Raw genomic sequence first — 20352 nt, 5'->3', positions numbered from 1 at the left:
TTAATCTCTTTACTGTTACAACCAGCAGCTGTATTTAAAACGTGCCTTTTCAGGAAACTGTCTGTTCTTATATTCTTGGGATTTATAGTAGATCATAATCTGTGTTGATCTGTGGTTTGGGCAAATTAGGCCAACCTTCACCGAGAGTTCGCGGTCAACAAATCAGAAACCAGTCTGACGTAAATCTAAAATATTCAGGGGATCAAGAACGTTTTTGCAATGTACCCTGATGGGCACACGGAAAATCTGTGGCAACTGATCTAATAGTTGTCGAGTTAGTTTTATCTATACAGCCCGAAATGAGAAATGACTTTGCCTCAGCGGACTTTTACAATCTGTAATGTGTACGACAGCCTCTGTCCTCGCATCCTCGATTCGTGACAGAATAAACTCCCCCGAAATAAACTCTTTTAGCAGAGAAGGGGAAATAAATGTTAGAAACCTCAGGAAGAGCCACAGAGGAAGGATCCTTCTCCCAGAAAGGACAGATGTGCAGTAGATGTTGCATCAGCAGGATGGACAAACAAAAGTGTAGGGATGGTAACCTCGTGGTGGCACCGGGGCAAAAAGTCAGGAGGTTCCCAAAATCAGTCTTATTCATCCCTCAGGCAGAGGTAGAATATTTCCTGCCAATTTACCTAATATTTGTTGAAATGTTTAAGACATGGGACCAAGTGGAAACCCACCGTAACCTGATGGTTTAAGAGTGCAGAGGAGTCGGACTTTTACATTTCCTACCTCTGACCTGTAATACCTGTTTTTTCTCCACTTTGTTTAGTCGTTTTCGCAATTGAAAAAGAAGCATTACATAGTCAAAAGTTCAGGAGAAGAAGATGCACTTTTTAACCCTAGAGGCAGGTTGTCTTTAGGTTGCTGAAGGGCTGCAAAAGTATGTTCAGTATGTCCGTCCTCGAGCTCACCCTGCTTTATCATCTATTTTCCTCCATGGGACCATAATTTACACACAAAAAAAGATCATGCTGTGTTTAGGAAGACTTGAAATTCGCTACTGAAACCTTAAACTCATTAGGAAACTGTTCAAAACTTGTTCAATCAAGTGAGAAGTAAGGTGATTTTCTCATTAGCTTAGATTCAATCTGATTTCTTTTTGAAGGCAGTGTAGTCGCCTCCTGCTGGCCACCCAAGAGAATTCATGTTTAAGACACTAAGACTAATACTTTAAGGATGTTGTTTGATGATTAATCATCTGGTTCTCATTAAGTCTGCTTCAGTTTGCCCTCCAGTGTGGCTTTTAAAAGAGTCTTGCCGTGACTCTGTATTTCAAGGCTGAGCTTTTATGGTGGAATAATATTCCACAAACAAAAACAGAGCTCCTACTTAGCAGCTTATACAGGAATCCATGGAAAAAGTGCATTCGTCACAAGTGGAGATAACAGACTTTTTGTTGCGATGTATTGTCACAACATTGCTCTGGACGCGCGCCCATTATGCCACTTGGGCTGAACGCCGATCAGTTTTAAGGCCAGCGCTCACTGCGTACAGCATGCCGTCTAGATATTCATCAGACCAGCTGTTGGTAAGCGATGTGTTCACAACGTGCTGATGAATCCTCCGCTCGTATTCTGCGACTCAGCTCAGCGAGAAGGCTTTTCCTTCTTGTTTGCCGCTGTGCTCGTGTACACAGCAACTTCTCAAACTTTCCAGACGGCGCACTCACACTGCCAGACGCATAAAAAAACCCAACAATAGGTCCGAGGATGTTCTGTTGTGAGGTTATGGCTTCCCAGATGATCCCACCTCATACATATTGCATCCTCTGCGGACCAATGGTCAGGTACCACCAGGGTATGATGAATGTTTCAGTATCAGTCCGATGCTTTCATACAGAGTGGGTTTAATGCAGTGTCGAACAAAGAAGCTGTTGCGTCTGATTCTCCCCGACCAGACACGGACAAAAACAAACATCAGACCACTGATGTTGCATTAGCTGGAATCCATCCAGGGAGTCCGCCTCCCTCGGCATGAAAGACTTTGCCACCAATTACCCCTGCTCGTGTTTTCTTTCCACACGGTGAGCCTGTGAAACAGATCAGATATCTAATAGAGACGTAGCTCCGCTGTAATTTACTCTGTCATGACCCAGTTATGTTCTTTTTGAGCAGCACCTTCAGAGACGGAATAAGAAATAGGTTGTTAATAAGATGAGAGGCTGTGGGACTTCCCAGATCCAGGTGTAGCACTGCCACCCTGTCTTTATCAGCATCATTAGACTCACACGTTGATATGTGGGTTATAAATCAGACAGTGCAGTCGATGTTTCATCTGCTACAGGTTATATTGAGGGAGGATTGCTTTGATTTCTTTGATTTACGTGTCGTTCACACAGAGGTGAAGGTTTAGTTATTTTGCAGCCCTGTCACGAACAAAATATTCTGCCTTCTCTCTCTCTGTCCCTTCTTAAAGGACAAGTATTTCATAATTATCATGCCAAAAGATAATTAGCATAATTGGAGGACATTTCACAAAAAAAAAAAAAGTGCATCCCTTACGTCCTAGCTGACAGAAATGCATAAACAGAGAACTACATGAAAAAAAGTGACAGCCGTGTTTGGGAATGATCCTAATAAGGGCTGTCACTTTTTCAAAAATCCAATGATTTTTTGTTAACTTTGCAGCCCGTCTGACGTCACATTCGTCCCCTTCCTCTTCAAGAATTATACTGTTTGAACAGATGTATGAAGTTATTTCTTCCTACATGTCGGTCACCTCTACTTTCCCTCAACCGTTATGGACTTATCGAAAGCCTCAGAAAGGAGGGCATGCAGCCAAACGAGGTTGCACCAAGCACAACTCCGCTAATCTGTTGTGCCTCTCCTGCCACGGTTGGACATTTATTTAGCAGCAGAGTCCGCAGATTTGTTGTTGTTGTTGAAGAGTGATCGTTGTTAACAGTCCTGCCTTTGTTTGTGACTTCACCCTCTGCATTGTAGAAACACAAAATGCTTCCACACGTCGCTTTTCACGGACGTTTTTGTTGTCGGCTCTGCTGCTGCTGCTGCTGCCCTCCATCCTCATAGCAGAACAGCGTAACATTAACGCTGAAGCTTAGTTTACTGCTGGTAGAGACGTTTCAGGGCGCCCTCTGCTTAATCAGCCTAATTTGCTTATGGACTGTAAGTAATCTTTTCCACGTTCCAATATGTTTGAGTTTTGTATAAACTCACAAAACATGCCAAATCCTTCTCTTGGAGGTAATTGTAATGTTCCTTTTCTATCTCTTTTTTAACATATACTTGTCAAAAGGTTTGACACTGTTTATGTCACAGAGTGTATATAACATACAGTATATCAACAGATTTGTTTCTATGCACAAGAAATATGTTGCTCCTGATCTCCTGAATATCACAAAATACCTGGAAAATGACTTATAAATCGTTCAAATAGGGGAAAGATTTCAACTTGTCTGACCTCACGATTTGTCCCAGTAAAGATCGTTTCTCCATCCGAATACTAGATTTTCTTTCACGTTCTGATAAAACACCAGGCTCTGTTTCTCTCTTCTTCTCCTCCTCAGACTCTGGTGATTTGGACCCGGAGCTGTCTCGGATCGCCTCTCTGGGTTTCACAGGCTGCCTGTCAGCTGTGCTCTTTAACTCCGTCAGCCCTCTGAAAGCCGCTCTGCTCCACCAAGACACCAGCCCTGTCATTGTTACCGGCCCGCTGGTCCAGTCCATTTGTGGCTCCACGTCAGCCAATCCCTATGCAGCGGAAACAACGCACCACCTATCAGGTCAGAGGAAACACTTGTTGTTTTTAACTGTCTTGGCATTGTAACCGCCTCAGGCTCCATTTAACTTTCGTTCTAGTATCCGTTATGCAGATGTGATTTAAAACACTACTGTAGTCTTTTAGCCACATATTTGCATTTTCATTGTTGTTTTTGGCTACATGCAAATCAGGGTAAGCTTGGAGGGTGGTGGCGATGATCGCCCCGAGGCTGTTTGGTTAGCGACAACAACACCAAACAAAGATTTGTGTGCTTCAGCAGTTTGGTAACAACAGCAACAACAGGGGAAGTTTTCCCGTTTCTGAGTGAAATACAAACTTAACCGTACCACGCATCGTCCAAAACGCTGAGTACGAATGTTTGAACAAAAAAGACTTGTAGCGACATTCAAAGTCTGCGTCATACAGTATGACACGCTCCAGTCGGTAGTGCACCACAATAATAAGCCTGCAACAAACACTGGCTCTCAAATGTCAACAGCTGCTGTGGGAAATGGCATCCCAAAAGGCCTCAGACATGTTTATTCAAATGTGTCCGAATAACAGCTTTGTCCTCTCTGAAACAATGGAAATATAATCACACAGTAGCTGCTGAATCATCATAGTTTACTCTTACTTACAGCAAAAGGTGAGAAGAGCTAAAAGTTCAGTTTAATTTCAACACTCGTGAGACAAAAGTTTCTAACATTACAGTAAAAACTATTAATTTATGACAAACAGTGTTGTGGATAAAAATTGCTCATTGGAAAATAGAAAATCAAGACTTTTCCTGGTCAAGAATGGTCGACAGTTTAAGAGATATAATATATTAGTAGGATGAATTTGCGTGGATTTTTCATTTTTCTTTCTGGATTTTCTGATTTACATACATGATAAAACAACATTTCCACATTTAAGTCTAACAAAAGACGAGACCTTTGCTCTCTATTTTGTTAACTTGTGTACATAAATGATCCCAATCGTTTCCAACAATGTTCAAACTCGCCGTCACATCTGTGAAAACGCCAGATGACACATCAGAGAGTGAGGAAGGAGGACGGAGCGGCACAGTCGCCAGGACAAAATGTCAACTGTTAACTTTTCCCCTGCAAATCAGTGATGCATTCTAATGTTTCACGTGGTCAAGACTGTGTTTCAGAAACTCGCGTGAGTCTCATATTAAAGGTGGATGCCGACAATTACAGCGCGCGCTTTCTCAAGGGGCTGAAGTTGATGGATATTATTAAGGTTATCGTCCAGATCTCTGTGTGGGTGCTACCTCTCGGCCTTTTACAACGAGACCTATGGGCCTCTCATAATGTAATGGCATCGGGTTAATGAGCACTGCGTGAGGAAATGAATTCAGACCTGGGTAGAGTTTGCTGTGCTGCATCTTCCCCCCCTGTGGTCACGCATACAGAGGATAGTGTGGAGATGTGCTGCGGTATCCAATAAGCTTCCTCCGCCGTGATGGTCGGCCCGTACATGACTCCTGTTTGCCTCAGCGTGTCTCCTGTGATCATCCCTCTGCAGAATCTCTCACATTTCTATATTTCATGTCCTGATTGAACTCCTTTCTTTTATTTTATTCTCATCTCGTCTTCTTGTTTTTATTTCTCAACTCTCTTTTTTATTCCCCGGTGATCCTTCCTCCGTATCTCCACTCTCCTCTCTTTTTTCTTTCTACGTCTCCGTCTCTGTATTCTACCTCTTCTTGTCTGTCTTTGCTGCAGGCCAGTCTGGATCAGTGGGAACCGGTCAGCCTTTGGTGAATGCCGTCAGGAGTGACTCAGCTCTAATTGGAGGTACGATAGCAGCGAGGCTTTTTTCATCAATCATGATCAGTTAAGACGCTGTGTAAAACTTGTGTTCCTACCAGGTCTTTGTGCACCTTTACACAAAGTTTTGTGTAGACCTTTTCATTTGTTGTGAAATATTCTTTTCTCGTCAGGCAGGAGCGTGCTCATAAAATTTGCATGCCGCGCAGCAGTTTAAATGAAGCCCCGAGTCGTCCCTCAAACAGCGTGACTGTGTCTAAGCACACAAAGGAAACCAAACTAATTAGAATACAAATGACTTTATTGTCCACATTAAATGTGTTTTTTTTTTAAGCTAACATTGGTTCAGAGACCCTCTAATAGATGAAATTGCCGGGGGAGTCTGGGGAAAATGAGCTGACTGCATAACGAATGATGGAGCCGAAGCAATCGGATGTTTTTCTCGCTGCCTGTTGGGTCACTGAACAGTTTTTAACTAAGAGTTTCATCTCTGACTGTAATGTTTCATCCCCAATTTGAAAACAGGGATTTTGAAGTCACCGAGCTGTCACTTGTAATCTGCTTTTTGCATGCTAACAATTAAAAATGTACCAAAGTATGAATGTTTTAAGACCTTCACAAACTTGCGGATCCAAATAGATTTCACTCGCTGTTTTCTGAAACTCCCACTTGACTTGTTTTTGAGCACCCTGCGGTGGAATCTGTAAAACTGAGGCAGTTATCATATTAGCCAGTGTAAGTCTGAAGCACGGCTACAGGAACGTTTGAATTTAGCAATAAAGGATTGCAAATCAAAATGAACACATCGATAAATGATACCTTTCATTCTTGGCTTATATTTTGCAGTTCAACTTGCTGTCTCTTTGCATATTAAAGCCCCTGTACAGACTTTTCATTTAGTGTTGATTTTGGCGGCCCCGCTGGACGAAAGCGGTAGTGTTTTGCCGGAATGAAGACTGCATTTCCCATGAGCTCTAGTGCCCACTGTCGTGAAGACGTTTGTCTTCGGCGAGTGTAGATTTGTTTTGGAAACGTCGGAAAGACGATGGGACTTGCTTTGAAAACTTTTTTTTTAGCAGCTATCTGCAGCGTGCATATGGACGAGGTAATGTGTCTATTTGTATTTCTACTTAATATAATATGCCGCTGGTGAAACAAAGTAATGCTGCTGTTGCGCTGCAATTTCCCAGCTATATAAATTACCCACGGTGCTACAGAGCTAGCGTTACAGCAAAGTCACAGTGATTGTGATGGATGTTTTGTTCTAAGTAAGAAACTGAATCATTTATAATGACAGAGGATATTACCGATGCATCGTAGCAGGTCGGCTGGGCTGATACACACAGCTGAAATGGATGCGTGATCTAAGACGTTTGTTGTCGTTTTCACGAGTGTAGTATCAAGAGCTAATCTAGTGGTAACGTTAGCCAGCTTTGTTGTAACAACATAAATTCATGTATTGCTGTAAACTACGTCCCGCATTACATTTCATAAATGAAATAAAATTTACAAACCTGTCTAGGAGGAATCGGGCGAATTCTGGATCCGACCCTCCCTTCAAGCCCCGCAGCTCTCTCCATCTCTGGAAGGAATCGCCAATGTTTATCCGTGTTTTAGCCCTAGCTCGATCGGATTCCCTCTTGGCCTTTCATTGGTCTTCGGTTCGAATTCTTTTTCTTTTCTTTGTCTCATTATCAGCCATGACAAAAGTTTTAGCTCGGTTAGCACTGGCTAGCGTAGCAACAAAACAGCTATGCCGTATCCTGAATGTCGTCAGTTCCAGTCTGACTGCCGTAAATCGTTTCGTCAGTGGTCCGACCCGACCAAGGCCTTTCAGAGGTATAGAATTAGACTACTTAGAAAAAGCGTATCTTCACGCGGATGGGCTCATTTGCTGTTGTAGATAACAGAGACACATCAGCAGAAACCAGAGACGTTTCTATATCCAGTTAAAAACTCCGTACAGGGGCTTTAAAGTAAAGTTATGTGACTTAGTATAAAACACCTAGTGTCAACAACTGATTTGCCCCAATCCTTTTCCAAATGAAATCTATCTGAGGAGCACTTTACAAATAAACTAAAGCCAAAGTGTAAAACGACAATGTTCAACCCATTTCCACTGTTGTTGTCGCCTCAGAGTGAGACACAAAGGATCTCACTCTTTACAAAAAAAAGGTTTGTCTGTGTATGAAACAAGTGTGTAATGTGGCCGGACACTTAGAATAACAACCTCGGCCTGTGAGTGGCACAAACAAGCACTTTTAGAGGATGTACAAGAACTTTTGTGTATTTTTCGTCTAATTTAGGTCTATTTTCTCTCTTTTCCCCGTAAATAAAAAGCCCGTCCCAACTTTTGCAGCGAGAAAATCAGAGTCTCGACCTTTTGTTTTTAATGGGGCTCTGAGGAGCTTCTGTGTTCTGCAGGAAGCCAGTTGTTAGTTTATGCTAGCTTCTGTTGCTCCACGGTATCTGAGACAAGGCACTCGAGAACATGCATGAAGTCACATCCGCGGTCCGTCATATAGAAATCCAACAGTCCAGCAGCATTAGATAACTTAAATACATCATCCAGACTTGTATCGGCAACCGAGTGTCGTGTCACGTTACGTATGGCTGATAAAAAAAGTGATTAATACCCCTTTAATGACCGACTGCTCGCTCTTACATCGGTCTCAGCTGTAAAAAGTAAAGAAGGTCCACGTTCCCATCTTTAAAGTTTGCTGTTTCTCTCCTCTGCAGGCGTGATAGCAGTGGTGATCTTCGTGGTTCTGTCTGCATTAGCCGTGATGGCCCGAGTCCTCTACAGGAGGAAAGGAACGTTCCAGAGCCAGGAAGTAAAGACAGTAAAACCCGAAGACAGCCCGGAGCTGGCGTTCGGCGGCTCCCAGAACGGTCCGAGCGAGCACCAGAAGGAGTATTTTATTTAAGGTGGAGGTTTGACCTGCTGAGGGGACGGACGGAGACAGAGATGCCTTGTCAAGCCTCAGTGCTTTACGCCACAAACTGAGCCCGAGCGGCGGCTCAACAAGACGGGAAGACACAAACAGAACCGTTCACTCATGTTCTGTCGTCTTCTGTTGGGTTTGTGTTGTTTGTTTTTTTTTGTTTCTTCTTCTGTGGTTGTATTTTTGTAAAGACTGTATAAAGATGCACAAGAACAAAATGTCAAAATTGATAATACGCCAGAACAACTGTAAATATTGAATGATGTAAATCTTATAATTATGACTTTATATCACTCAGTCTTTTCTCTGTGCTACTGAAACGTTTGAAATGATGGACTGTGTTTTTGAGGCGACCGAAAAAACATTTTACTCACGCTGGAAACGTTGGATGATAATTGTAATGTAATTGAGACAGTGAGCGTAGTGACCAGTAATTCAGTCTCAGTTGTTTCATGTTGTTTGCACCGACTGTGAGAAAGCAAAACGTATCCGTTCACATTGAACATTTCTCATTCTTTCATAAATTCTTTGTGTTTCATTCACCGTGATTCTGTTTCTCATTACGTTACAGCCTGAAGCTCAGCTCGAATGTTATTTAACTTTTTTTTTTGCTTTCCGTGCCTTTTCCTGCCTCCGGCTCTCCATATAGATTTGAATGGTAAAGGTATTGAGACAGATACATTCGCCATCTTTAACTACAGAGGATTCCATTATTTCTTCCCCAACATTGTTCCAACTAAAGCATTTTATTTGTATTTTTAACCGGAATGTCATTTTTCTGAAAGACAGATTTCCGAGAAGCAAAACAAGAATGGAGGTGTGAAAAGAAAAACCGTGTTTCATCATCTGATGGAGCGCAAATAATCTTAATGTAAAGTGACAATAATCAATAACGGCTTATGTAAGTAATGATCGTCCCCCTGTTGGACGCCCCTGTGGTAGATAAACCATGAAACGTGCCCTCCAGGTCGCCTTCCTCTGGAGGAAATGAGTCATGAGTCACATTCCTTTAAATAGAGTTAGCTTCTTACTTCTGTCGATTGCATTCATGCTTCAAAAATCACCATGGTGTTCATTTGTGAAGATTATTTTGCTGAACCAAATGTGAAAGTATCATTATTTTTTTATGGTGATAATCCAAAATCCACTTGAAGAGTCCCACTTTCTTTGTGTCGAGGGGAACGAGGACGACGCTAACTTCAAAATCCTCCCTGCAGCACTCGGAGGGGAGACGTGACGCGCCGCTCGTCGTTCCAACACATCGGACAAACGTGAAACTGAACATAAAACCAGTGAACATGATCAGATTCAGTGTATTGTGTTCTGACGAAGCCCTGTCGTCTGTGAAACGTATGAATACACAAACTGAGGAGCAGCTTTACGCAGTGTGGAGCGTTTACTGGACGTCACTTTGAATTGTTCTGAGTGGTTTCTGGTTCCGGGTGTCATCACTCCTGAATCTATAACAACACAACGATGTCAACAGCATGGAGGTTAACTGTACATGAGCGACTTGCTGTAAGATTTTAATTTGTACAGATATTTTAGTAAGAAACAACTCTGTTCAGTGAAAATAAAATGTTTGATCTTTTTTCCGAGGCCGGCTCGTCTTTTCCTTTCCAGCTGCACTTGTATCGCTCCTTTAACCTTTTTGTTCACTAGTTTCTTCTTTTATTCACCGCTTCATTTCAATTAGCGCGTATTGTAAAAGCCGAGTGTGTGAGTGTGAGTTAAATCAATGAACTCCTTTCAAACAAAAGAGTGAAATCATTTCGGTTTTAGAAACTTAATGTCTGAATCAATTACTCCTGCAGAAAAACAGTCGATTTGATCACCATAAATTTACATCTGTGCTCGTTCGGTCTTTGAAAAGTTGCCTCTGAATGGGTCTTTTCTTCGCTGTGTGACATTTCTGCGGGATATTAATAAGCATCTGTCTGCAGAGAGGAGATAACTTCACCGTCTGCTGCTTTGTGAAGCATTCATGTGCTGTAGATGTCAGGCTAATTCTTGTCACAGGCCCACCTCTCCTCTCTTCATGCTGAAACGATCACGCGGGGACACAGAGCTTTGAGATGTGATGGGGCGTCACGACGCCTGCTGTCCGCCCGCTATACACACAAATACCCACAAACACACGCACACAGACAGGACTCTGATGATGTGTGGTTGTCAGCAGGTATAATTTACAGAGAGGGATACATCCAGTGCTTCCAATAACACCTCATTAGAGAGAACAACAACAGTTAGTTACATACAACGCGGCTGCTGGCCGACCGCAGTCCGAGTCAGTCGTGTTTGTGGTTACAAAAAGAGGCATTTAAGCCAAACCACGATGTTTTCCTAACCCTGAGCAAGTGTAAGCGCAGCATTGTGACGCAAGAATTGAACCTAAACCAACCTAAAGTTGCAACATAAAGACACGTACAGCTTCAACTTATATGTGGTTTTTCAGAAACCTCAGGACGCGACACACATCAGAAGGAGATGATGACATCCGACCATCCTAAATGTTGTGCATCACACTCTGATTCAAGCGGGTCGTCATCTCTCAGCAGCGGTTGTTTTTGCGAGACCACATTGTGGCTGAGAAGGCGAGAAAGCGCTGCATCGCCCCCTCCGTCAAACCACAAGGTTTTTAAGCTGGCGCAGAAAGTGAAGCCTTTGGTCAACCTACATTACCAACCGATCACCATTTCATGTGGGGACTCGGTTGGACGTGGGCGGGGAGATGAACAACAACAGGCGAAGTGTCTCATCGGGACACTGCAAGCTCCTGAGCTCTCTGTCGATACCAGACCTTAATCTGCAAAAAACGAAAGTTTTTTTTTTTGCCTGTATCCTTCTCAGTTAGACCGTGTGCAGGAGTTTGTTTGCATCTTTCGTTGTGCCCGTCCCTCCTCTGTGCAGCTGTCTCATGCAACAGATGTGCAAAAAAATTTCTGTTTTGAGAAACTAGAAGCTCATCCTTGTGGACATTATGCATCGTGGATTCGTACACTCTGATGCAGCTGTCAAGCCTCAGAAATCAACAAAACGGTTCATTTAATAAAGAGGTTATAGATAGATTTGTGATGTCAATAAAACACTATGCGGTCCGGATAATTAACAGCCGCCTGCGATCTGATTAGAGATCCCACGAGGCTGCAGCAGCACAAACACAAACAGCTCCCGAAAAAACCACCTGATAACAAACAACTGCACAGACCTCTGGCTCCGCACCGCCTGTACATCCATCATAATCATGGCGGGAAGTGTGTCCAGCATATGAATGTGACATTTATTGATGTTAAAAGACTTCTCAGCTGTGTGCTGCTGCTGCTGCTGCTGCTGGCAGTGTAACAGTCCCTTTGTTAAACAGCCCGGCTGACAGCATGTTCACCGCTGACAGGGCAGTCGTCACGGGTCAGCAGCGCGCGGGCCACAGGTTGGATCGCTCAAGCGAAACTCCCACTGAGTCAAAATGTGGCTCATGACAACTTTTTCTTCGCTGCAGATGTCAGTTAGGAACGACACAGTGGCGGCGCGACCCGCCACATGACACCGGAATCACGGTCTCTCCTTTCACTTTTAGCTGTCATCGCCGGAGGCTGTTTTTAGGTGGAGAGAGTGACACTAATAGTTCCCCGCCTACATCACACCGGAGAGCGCAGCGTGACTGTCAAGCCTCTCTTCACCCTCCTCCTCTTTCCCCTCATCTTACTTTTAGTGTGCAGTGTTGCAGCACAGATGCAGTGGAAGGTTTCATATTTGGGACGTATATTAACCTCCAACCCACTCTCACGACCAGTAAAATATGTAATGTGTAAAAATTCTGCGGTTCTCCGACAATGTTAAAACCCAGAGGAATCCAAAAGTTTACCCAAGCTAACAGAGCGTTTAAACTTCCTGGCAGAGTCAACGAGTGATGAAGTAACATTTGCAAAACATTTCCTCATGCTTGAACAGTTGTGCCACTGGCTATACAGCTAACTGAGCTATAACATCCATGGTTAGCTAGCAAAAAGTGGTGGTACGCTGCCTCATTTGTTTTTGGAGCTACAATTGATTTCTGGCCGTATGTAGAAATTACGCCTTTAAACTATTCAGATTCAAAATGTAATATATATAATAATAATAATAATAATAATAATAAACTTGATTTCTATAGCACTTTTTAAAAACAAGGTTTACAAAGTGCTTTGACAGACAAAGCAATAATACAATTTACATGGAATGGTTGAAATAACAGAGGTAAGGATTCAAAATTGGTAAAGTGGGTGGAGTGAAAGACATAAAAATAAATAAAGTAGGCGAAATAACAGAAATATAATAAATAAAATAACACAAAAACAAGACTCAAAGACAGTTGAGAGTAAAAATAGACACACAAGGGCCACTTCACATAAAGGCAAGTCTATAAAAGTGAGTTTTAAGAAGTGATGTAAAAGAATATGTTAAAACCAATGACAAAAACATGACAATTATATCTGAATTCTGCTGATTCAATAAGTACAAGTCCCGCCCTTCCCTTTGACAAACTCTGACATGTTTTCTGGTTAATGTCTTTGTGTTTTGAGGAATTTGCAATTGTCTTGTCGGACTTGCTGTTGTGATTTGCACCCGTCAGCCACTGTGGTATTCTTCCCAGTGTTGAGTAAATAATTGCTTCACAAACTCGTTTCAAACAACTTTAAGCACGAGCAGCTTTAAAAAATTAAAGCCCAGCTGTATAACTCATTACATTAAAATGAGGGGTTTTATTCAGGGCTAATTTAACTGGCTCCTTTAAAAGAGCTTCTGTCTGCTGTGGTCATAAACTGCCAGCGGTCTGTTGGGGATATTAATGTGACTCACAACACCGCTGCACATGACTCCTATATTAAGATAACAGCGAGAGAGATGATGACGGATGGCGTGCAAAGTTTGGCTAATCTCCGACCGCCATAATAACAATTCTAGAGGACGGCTTTTAATCACAGAGTCTCTGAGGATGAAATGGAATTTATCGCTTTGCGTTTTAACAAAAAAAAGCCTCTTTACTGTTTTCATCCCCCCCCAAAAAAACTAATTATTGGGTGCATGGAAATATTAGTTTCCTATATTCAGTTTCACATAATTTGTCTTTTCCTCTCAACAGTAGATTGGTGTGTTTTTCCAAATGACTAAATTAGCATTATTGGTCTTTTCAAGTGTCATATCTGCCAATGGACTCATTATTGTTCATCTGCTGCTCATTATAAGTGAGGCAGGGGGTTTATTTAAATATTCCTCAAACGTAAGGCTGGAAATAAAAATAAACTTTCGAGAAAAACCTCATTAAAAAGACAAGAAGCGGCTTCGCCGTGCAAACTAACCACAGTTCAGTTCATCAATGAGAAAAGCCCTCGGGTCACCTGCCTCAGCGCGCACACCTGACTTCTATCACCTCATTAACGGAATCCTATAAATGCTCCTCTCTGTCGCCGCGCCTCTTCTCTGCTAACATCTCCCTCCTGTTCATATTTAACACCTTACCTGACAGCTGTCATGAGAACACACAGAGAAAAAGCTATTTTGATCCAACGACTGCATAGGAATGTGAAAGAAGTGATCCTGAAGCAATGTTAGTTGTTGTTGTTTGGGGGGTAACTTGTGTTTTTGGTGGGGAATTGATTCCCTCTCGTCTGGACATATTCGCAGTTTTGGATTGCAGTTTGTTGCTGTTTGACCCTCCTTCTCCTCGCTCCTGTTTGTGGTGTCAATCAAATCAATAAGTCCAACACCAAACACCACAAGGCCTCTCTCTACGCAGGTCACGATCCGTCCAGCTGAAAACACATTTCTCGTGCAGAGGTAAACAGAAAGCAGATTTGTCTCTGTGGTTGCTAGTTGCAGAAAATACTATAAACAAGTTTACTTTTATTTCATTTTGCAGTACAAAAATGATGAAACAGTGAAACATGGCTGCGCTTCATATTCACCAATGATGCTACACACACTGATAAGAATCAATCAGGGTGAGAAAGGCGTGTTATTTTTCAGAAAACCTCCAGAAGTAAACTCTGAACATCTGATATTTTGGTAATATAAGACAAACGAGCCACCGTGTAAGTCAAGTGGGAAATCAGGGAGCTTCTCATCCGATCAGGAGCAGCCAGTCGGTGTTGCGTAGATCCAGGACGCCACTAGTTACCGCGTTCAACACACGTACAAGTCAACTAGTCTGTCCTTCAAAAATCATGAATATTAATGTATAACAACAATGCGACTTTGACGATCAGATAAACCTGATTAACAAACACATGAATGCTCTTTGACTGCCACCAATCCACTGTAATCTAGAAAGGCGACTGCAAAACGTGAGGGGATACTGTGTCTTACAGTACTGTAATCATTAGTGGCAACATGTTTATTCAAAAAGTTTGTATAACTTAATCTTTAACACTCCATAAGGTCGCTGATCAAATGTACTGATTACAGTTATTTGCCAGGATTCTCAGTTTCACGGCCGACACCAGAGGCAGCGTGGGAGGAGATCACTTCTGACACAAGCTTGTAGTTTTACCTCGATTCAACTCAGCTCAACTTAAATCTCACAGAGAAAAAAAAAAAATTGACCCTCAATCATGAATCTTAATCCAACATGATAACATAACATCTGCTGGAAACCGCATCAAACTGACTTTTGAGGAGCGTTCGTTCCTGCCGACCTGCTCTGAGGTGAGTTGAGTGCTCTAAAGTAAAAACATATGTACCCAGTACGGAGCAATACAAATATTTTCAAGCGCTGTATCAAAGATGGAGTTAAATAATAAATGTTAGTGCTTCCCTGGGGAATGCGAACGTTGCATGTTGCAAATGGATTTATTTAAGCCCAGATGAGTTTCATACATTTGTTTTTACAGACAGCTCGCTGCGGCCGAGCAAACAAATATCTCCAGTTTGATTTTATCTTTTTTATTTTATTTTGCCCCACAAGGTAGAATCAGCCCATTCGAAAATGTAGTGGGAATCATTCATGTCTCTGCAGGGAATAAACTGCATGTACACATAAAAGTGCTCAATATAAGACCTAACTGACAGAAAAACTAAATGCTGACTCTCCAGATCTATAATGTAGTTAAATTACTGCAGCCGGGACTCTTTAAAGTAGGAGGAAATACTGAAACCATTACCTGTAAAAAATAAAAACACTGACCACCTGTAGCAGCAACTCCTCCAAAATAAAATGCAGCATTATGTTGTATATAGGTGCTGATGTTGTTTATCACATTTATAGACAGATTCAAGTGGCCAGTCCCGGAAATCCAGTTTCGGGTGCATCCAAGGTTGCTGCTTTTTTTGCATTTTACCTCACAGACTAAAATCTCATCTGTGCAGACTGAAGTACTTTTGCTTTGGATAAAATAATTGGACGAATGATTCAAACACTGAGTTTCACAACAAAGGTTATGTTACCGTCACACTGTCCTCTTCACGTGGGTCACAGGCTCTGCTGGAATACGTTTCCGTTTTAATTTATTTCTTATGGAAAATGAAATAAAATAAACAAAAGGAAGCTGTTTAGTGGAGTTTTCTTTTCATGTGCATTTCTTTCCGTACCCTGCCATGTTGCACACAGACGTGAATATCTCCCGTCTTCACGTGTGAAACTGTGATTAACCACAGGTGAAGCGCCTCCGCCCACACACGAGTTAACATCACAAAACCATCTCGCGCATTGTCGTATTCCTGACACTGTCACAGTCGTCACTCGTGTGTGTGTGTGTGTTTTTTTTTTGCAGCCGTGTACATATTCATTTAGCACAGCTGAGGGGTTCAGAGTGACAGCTCGGCATGGAAGCCACCCGAGTTGGCGTTCCGGCTCAATCACAATCACCGCCCACACGCCGCTTTTCACTCTGCATATAATAAGTTTCTGCAGTGTTCAAATCATTCTCCATCCATATTTATAGCAGCGCATGAGCGAGCCGGGCGGCGTGCTAAAGGTCCCCTCCTCTTCTGTGTAATTATTCAGTCTCAGTTGCTGTAATACATCAGTAATGCTGTTTATGGCTCAAGGTCAGAGCCAGGAGTCCACCGGGCCAAGGCAGTGATGGATTACTGTTTTCCAGATCCTTGAACTCTGCAGGACAGTGACAGATTTCAGCAAATCAAGAATAAGGCTTTTGTTTCTCTCTCTCTCTGACTCCTTATTGACACCTCCAGAGTGCCCGAAGGATAAACAGCCCGCGAGTTTTCCTTGCGTGTGATGCTCTGATGTGGACCCTCATCATCCCGTTGAATAAAGTGTGAGTGTGAGTGTCTCCTTTTGAGGAAACTCTAATCTCCTCGCTGTTAAAAGGGAAAATATGCCCTTCCTGCCACAGTCAACCTCCCTCATCTTCCTCCTCCTCCACTTTGTCTAATGGCCTGTTGCTTTTCTGGTAATCACATCTGCCTGCTCTCAACACTAATGTCTCTCCATGGTGTGTGTCTGTATGAACATCTATAATCACCACATTGTGTGACAGTCGTGTATCTACAGCACATTCTCTTTTCATCCGTGACCTTCCGGATATACGCAGAGATAAACCGCTGTCGAGCTTGGACTGTCGTGCTTTTCCTGACTCCGGCTGAGAGAGTTACCCATCATCACATCACGTGTGACATGTTCTGTTATTAAATCTGTGCAGCACACGGACAAGGTACTTGTGTCAAGAGTGGTGATGTATGAACTACAGGGGTTTGCGTAAGTTTGCGTAAGTATAAAAGAAAAGCGGAACACAAGCACTTGTGGTTGAAACGTCCACTTGCAAGTGCTTGAGTAAAGAAAGGACTTCTCTCTCCTGTGGTCAGCCCTTCGTTTTCCAGAAATGACCACAACATCTTGAAAAAGGAAGACACAGCTGCTGCAGACGAAAGTAACGTCAAGCTTGCAGCAAGTGAAATTTCGAATTTGCCCACTGGAATCAGCAGAAGCCAAATCAAAGGAGCTTAAATTCCGTATTTAATGGATTTACCAAGATGCAGTGCAGTTATACTTGATGTGTGCTTAATGGGAATCATAAGGCAGAGCGGGATTTACATAAGAATTTTGATAGTGGGCATTAGATTTAACTTTGCATGTTTGCACCTTCTGTTCTGTCTTCTGTTATATTCTGGTTTAAGAGTTGGTGAACGTGTGTCGGTGTGTCTTTATTTTAGTGAGTTTTTGTTTTTTGTTGATAGATTTTGCACAATTTGCTCACCACATCTGTCCCAGTGTCTGTCTCTGGTGAAGGAAATGAAAAATACATCAGCCTGAGACAGATTGTAGACGGATGTTTTGTGGAGTATTGGCAAAAGAAGAGTGAATATCTGACCGTGTATTATGTTAATCTTTGTTTTCCTCGTTGTTCTGGTGTTTCTTTGGCCCCCAAGTGGACAAAAACACCAAGTGCAGCTTTAAAATACGGCTTGTCAGTCAATAAAACACACTGTTTTACTTCAACTTCAACAACTTCCATCCCACACAATTTCCCAGCTGTGCTCTATGTTTTTGATTTTTTCTTCCTTTTTTCTTCTCTCTTTTTACTCAGATCTCCAGGGGTTTTTCACCGAGCACAACTCAGAGCTCCGCAGGGCTTCAATAACATCAAGACAGCTTGATACGAAACATAAAAGTGGCACAGATCAGAGGCTGAGGGCTGGTGGGCTTCCACAGAGGCGGCTTTTTTTCTTCTTATCATCAGCGTGAACAGGTGAGTTTTAGAACAAGACGCAGAGATGTGATGTAGGAATCGATGGACTCAGCAAAGATTTTCTGCTGCATCAGAGGAATTCTTCTGTTTTATTGGCTTCTTTGGAGAGGACGCTCGTTGTCTTGGCGTGGTGACAAAGACGAATACCGTGCAGCCGTGCCGGCGTATATGCACACAATCCATCACGGCCTTAACGCACTACGTATTCAGCAGAAAGACGTAACTCTGCCCAAATTAGAACTTACATGTATTTCCCTCTAAAATCACAGCAGCATCCTAATCAGCGGTAGAAACTCACACTCAGCTGAAACACTGCAGCTGCAACGAGATCTGAATCGATTCATCATTTTCATTTCATGGTTTCATTTTTTTTTAGCCAGACGTGTAGTTTGTTTGCCATGTTTGTTAATCAGTGCGTGAGGATCAACAGTGACCTCCGTTGGCTCAGTCAGCACATCAACACGCTCTCAGATATCCTCTGTTTTTCGCCAGAAAGACAAAAAAATCCCATGAAGCTTTATTACATCCTCCACTGGACGTCATGTTTCCACTCCCAAGCTCAGTCCCCTGAATGTTTCTGTTTGTGTGTTTGGTGGCAGGCAGGATATCTCCAGACTTTAATACGATTTGTTGTTCAGCTGTGGGTCAACCAACAAGTGATTTGTTTTTTGAACGGCTCAGGGGCAGATACAGGAATGTTTTTTTATGAATTTCTGTTGGACGCTTTTAGGATCTGCGTTTACAAAACTGAAAAATATCAGGCACATGTATTTACCTTATCATCATCATCATCATCATCCTGCATGTTTGAACAAAAATGTATACAAAGTGCCCTCTTGATTTCCCGTATGGTTGATAAAACATGGTAAAAAAAAGCCTTCTATGCTTCCCGATGTGCAAGAAAACACGATATCATGCCGCGTAGCAGAGCTGGTGGATTTTTATTCATTTATTCACTGTTTCATCCATCCATCCATCTTTAGAAAGAGCCAGGATAGTTGTTTCCCCCGTTTGTTGAATTATAGACATTTTTACCGACAGTTAAATCGAACTTGTCATCTCTCAGTTGGACTTTGGATGAGCATGTTGTTAAGCTTGTCAAACAGCATTTGAGTGAAATACGGATCTCCTGCTAGAGAAAATTAGATGTTACATCTTGGTTCGAATGTTAAAAATCTTCAAAAGCATACTATATGAATCTGGCTGATACATCACGATGATGGTTCAAAAGAGGAAAACACATCTGGAGATGGAAACGAAGGCAAATAACAAATCTAACTTCATACTTTACGCCCTCGCCGTGAAAGCAAAACATCAGCAAAAACCGCCAACTGACTCAGCTCAGAAAATTCTAATTTCAATAGTTGCGAGCTCTGATAATAGATCATAACACAGCTGTCTTTGCCTGCTTCTTTCTGACGATGTTTTCATTGTGCTCGAAGACGGAAAGACGAGCCCGCTCGTTCTTCCCCACGTAGGAGAGCGCCTGGCGTTTGGGGAGTTGTGTGAGGAGAGCGCCGTGGAAGACTTCCAGTGCACCTGCTTGTAGAAAAATCAAGGGAGCAAAGACGCAAAATCTGAAACTATGATCATTAGGAGGAACATTTTAAAAGTGAGAAAACTAGCGAGGAAAAACATTCTCACCTGTATGTTTTGAGCATCCATCCATCCATCCATCCGTTCCTCAACAGTTCGCTGCCTTTCACACCGTTTGTCTCCGCGGTCTCTTTTCATTCTTCACGTTTCTTGACAGTTAAAGAAGTGCACGAAGATTCTGGTGCTGTTGTGTGTTTTCTGTCCATCCCGTGAACAACACGGTGAAGTCACGGTCCCTTTTTTTTCCCACTCTGTACTGTTTTCACACTGATTTGAGGGAGAAAAAAGTAATCACGGCCTCGTGTTTACTGTGATGGATCTTCTTCTTTTTCTGTGGATGTTGTTCGCACTAAATAAAATGAACGTGGCGAAGCAAATATCTTCTTCTGAGGGGGATGAAAAAGAGCCGTAATATATCTTTTGGTACGTGCTGATTGTGTGCAGACACCAGCTGGAAGATTGAAGGTTAGAGAGGAACAAAAGAAATGATCAGTGAAGGAATATTAGAACTAACCTTGAATGCACATTTTTCATCAGTTTCAAAGGCTTGGCGTTGATAACATTCAGCTCCGCGGTGGTGTTGCTGTTGTGTAGGTGGAGTGATGCGCTGAGTATCACATCACG

General features: G+C 42.4%; 1 protein-coding gene across 2 annotated transcripts in view; it reads left to right on the top strand.

Moving 5' to 3' along the window:
• The window catches only part of LOC115597193 (contactin-associated protein-like 4), a 77483-nt gene extending 67436 nt beyond the window's left edge, over window positions 1-10047 (top strand). Inside the window, exons 23-25 of one of the 2 annotated variants that reach the window (XM_030442947.1) lie at window positions 3536-3751; window positions 5460-5531; window positions 8244-10047. In XM_030442947.1, the coding sequence (XP_030298807.1) occupies window positions 3536-3751; window positions 5460-5531; window positions 8244-8431 (476 nt within the window). In that variant the 3' untranslated portion in view covers window positions 8432-10047. The remainder of the gene's footprint in view (window positions 1-3535; window positions 3752-5459; window positions 5532-8243) is intronic. The other variant, XM_030442948.1, reaches the window with a different exon arrangement.
• The last annotated feature ends 10305 nt before the right edge of the window (window positions 10048-20352 follow it).

Source organism: Sparus aurata, chromosome 15 (assembly GCF_900880675.1).
Source record: "Sparus aurata chromosome 15, fSpaAur1.1, whole genome shotgun sequence".
Taxonomy (NCBI): Eukaryota; Metazoa; Chordata; class Actinopteri; order Spariformes; family Sparidae; genus Sparus; species Sparus aurata.
This window is presented reverse-complemented; position numbering and strand designations above follow the sequence as displayed.